The sequence below is a fragment of the Halyomorpha halys genome, unplaced genomic scaffold (assembly GCF_000696795.3).
Source record: "Halyomorpha halys isolate HHAL.00 unplaced genomic scaffold, Hhal_1.1 Scaffold107.1, whole genome shotgun sequence".
Lineage (NCBI taxonomy): Eukaryota > Metazoa > Arthropoda > Insecta > Hemiptera > Pentatomidae > Halyomorpha > Halyomorpha halys.
The window spans coordinates 138,443-141,069 of NW_027112128.1; the positions used below are offsets into that span (position 1 = coordinate 138,443).

Consider the following 2,627-nt stretch of genomic DNA (forward strand, 5'->3'; position numbering starts at 1 on the left):
AATAAATAACTTTTAAAATATGATAAACACGTACCTACATAACATTTGAAATATATTCTACATCGCCATAAACGATACAACTGAGCAATTAAAATTTTTATATAATAGCTCTGTTGTGTGTTCTAAATTGCCACAATTGGAAAAAAATTTATAGATTTTAGTAAGATCTTTGAAAAAAAAAAAGAAGCAATTATTTGAATCTTAACAAAATTTAGTCAAAATATTTAATAGAATAAGTAACCACACTGCGTTTATTTAGCAAAACACTTAAAACATTTCATTAATATAAGAATACCTGTATTTTGGGGTAAATGGGATGTATCAAGTCCTTAATATTTTTTTAACCCTTTATTTAAGAAAATATAAATATCAGGTCATATTTTAACATAGATTAAGTTAGTAAGCGTAGGTAGCGTAGGGAGAGGAGAAGGAGCTGCTGATGTAAGCTGGGGCGGCAGCGGCACGGAGGACTGGGCGAGCAGCGAATGGGAAAGCACGAGCAGCGACAACTGGAGCGGCAGCAACGACTGGGGCATGAGCGACAACGGCGGCCTTGACTGGGGCGGCGACGACGGCGGCTTTAGCGACAACTCCACCGTCCTTGTGGACTGCGGCGTTGAATCCGTTGATGGGGTCGGCGGTGTAGTCTACGGTCCTGACGGAACCATCGGGTTCGGCGACAGAGTAAGTTCCCTGGACGACATCTCCGTCACGGGATTCGGAAGCTCCCTTGGAATCTCCAGATGCGGGGTCATTGACGGAGTAAGAGTAAGAGTAGGATGGGTGTGGGTCGTATTCGGCATCTTCACGGGCAGCAACAGCGGCAACTGGAGCGTGGTAGGTGACGGCTGGAGCGGCGGCAACGGCGACTGGAGCGTGATAGGCTACAGCTGGAGCAGCGGCGTAGGTCCTAGCAAAACCGTAAGGTCTGTAAGCGGGCCTCAGCAGCTGGGCGTTAGCGGCGGCGACGAAAGCCAAGAGAACTACGATCTAAAAAGCATTGAATAATTATAGATATTTTTCGTAATTAGACAGTTTTGTAAATCATAATGAACAACTCTTCAGACACTTGTCATGGAGATACACCTACCTTGAATGCCATTGTTGGACTGTATGTATTTAGAACTTGCTCTGGTTTATATACCTACTGGGAGTGTGGTACGGCCTTGTGAAGGTCGGTGTCATCTACCCCAAACTGTCAGAGTTCGGTCACCTTTTTTGAACTTTTCTGGTTAACTGGTTTATTTTCAAGGTTATGTTGATGGTATGGTGTATTCGAAATACAATTTCTTTCGTGTTATACACTATGCTAAACCCACATTCACTCTCCTATAAAATAGTTACATTTATCCAGAAACAAGAAGAATTTTCAAAAAAACATTAACAGATATTTACTAGGTAGTATTTAACACTTATTAAAACTGTGTACATTATTTACAGCTTTTCTAGCTGTTGTAAAACAGCTAAAGATGTGAATAAACATTTTTTATGGCAAAGAAATTGTCTAGCTTTTAGGTTTAATTGATCCAATAATTCAAGTTCTTTTACAAAACATGTTTTCTATATTTATAACAGTAAACGAATAGGCTTTAAGTTTTCGTTTAACATGGGGTTAGTAATTATCCAGTGCAATCATTTATATGAGATTTATAATAATATATTTTTAATTTCATTTATACTTTATAATTCTTTTTTTATTTGTCTACATTAAAAAAGGAACAGTTGTTATTTTGTTTTCTGAGCAAAAATTGATTTTTTATCATTTATCTCCTATAGGTAAGGCAAAATTTTGGAACTTTCTTGTTAAGGTTGGGTCGATTCCGGATTTCTCCAATGAAGAACTAAAATGGCAACTATCAATATAATTCTATACAATAAATGTCATGAATAAATTTTCAATTCTTCTATGTTCGTTTTTCAGAATCAAATAGTTAAAATATAACAAGATGGGTTTCAGCTATCATTAGAACAATTCTAACTTTTTTTTTTAATATTTGACAAATAAAACAAGAGAACAAAAAACCGACACAGTATAAATGTAAATATAAAATTTAAATTCTTCAAAACTATAGAGAGTATGTCAAACTTTGCTAATATTTATTAGATCCGCTGTTTTTCAGTTCCACACTAAAAACAAAATGAAACATAGTAATATATATAACTTAACCCATTAAAAATTAAATTATACTACGTGATGAAGGTACCTATGTTATAAATCACAAATGAAAATATGAGACTCTGTTTTAAATATAGCTGGTAATTCGAGCAATTCAAAATAGTCTTAAAATAAAAATGTTAAAAAAAAAGTTTATCGGGAAGAAAATAAAAGAAAGGAAAACCTAAAATTAAAATTTTAATTAATAAAAATAAGAGAATTACATATAAGGTTTATTTAATAAAAACAAAATATCATTAACGAGCAAGAACTAACAACTAAATATACTTTTAAGCATAAACAATTTTTTCTTTCGAATTAAACTTATTAGTAATAATGATAAAAGGAAACTAAACAAAAATAAATAACTAGTTGTACAACTGATTAACTGATCAGTAAATGTCCTTTTCCAACAACCGTAAATCATTAATTGGTATAATAGTTCATATTTTCTTCACTAACTGGAGAAACA

The 2,627-nt window shown here is 33.8% G+C and overlaps 1 protein-coding gene across 1 annotated transcript; it reads right to left on the reverse strand.

Moving 5' to 3' along the window:
* Positions 1–333: 333 nt before the first annotated feature.
* On the reverse strand, positions 334–1,182 carry LOC106677765 (larval cuticle protein A2B-like). Its single transcript, XM_014415877.3, has 2 exons — positions 1,091–1,182; positions 334–990 (listed from the first exon to the last, which is right to left on the reverse strand). The coding sequence occupies exons 1-2, from the start codon at positions 1,100–1,102 to the stop codon at positions 397–399; spliced, it is 606 nt and encodes a 201-aa protein (XP_014271363.1). The 5' UTR covers positions 1,103–1,182; the 3' UTR covers positions 334–396.
* Between the last annotated feature and the right edge of the window lie 1,445 nt (positions 1,183–2,627).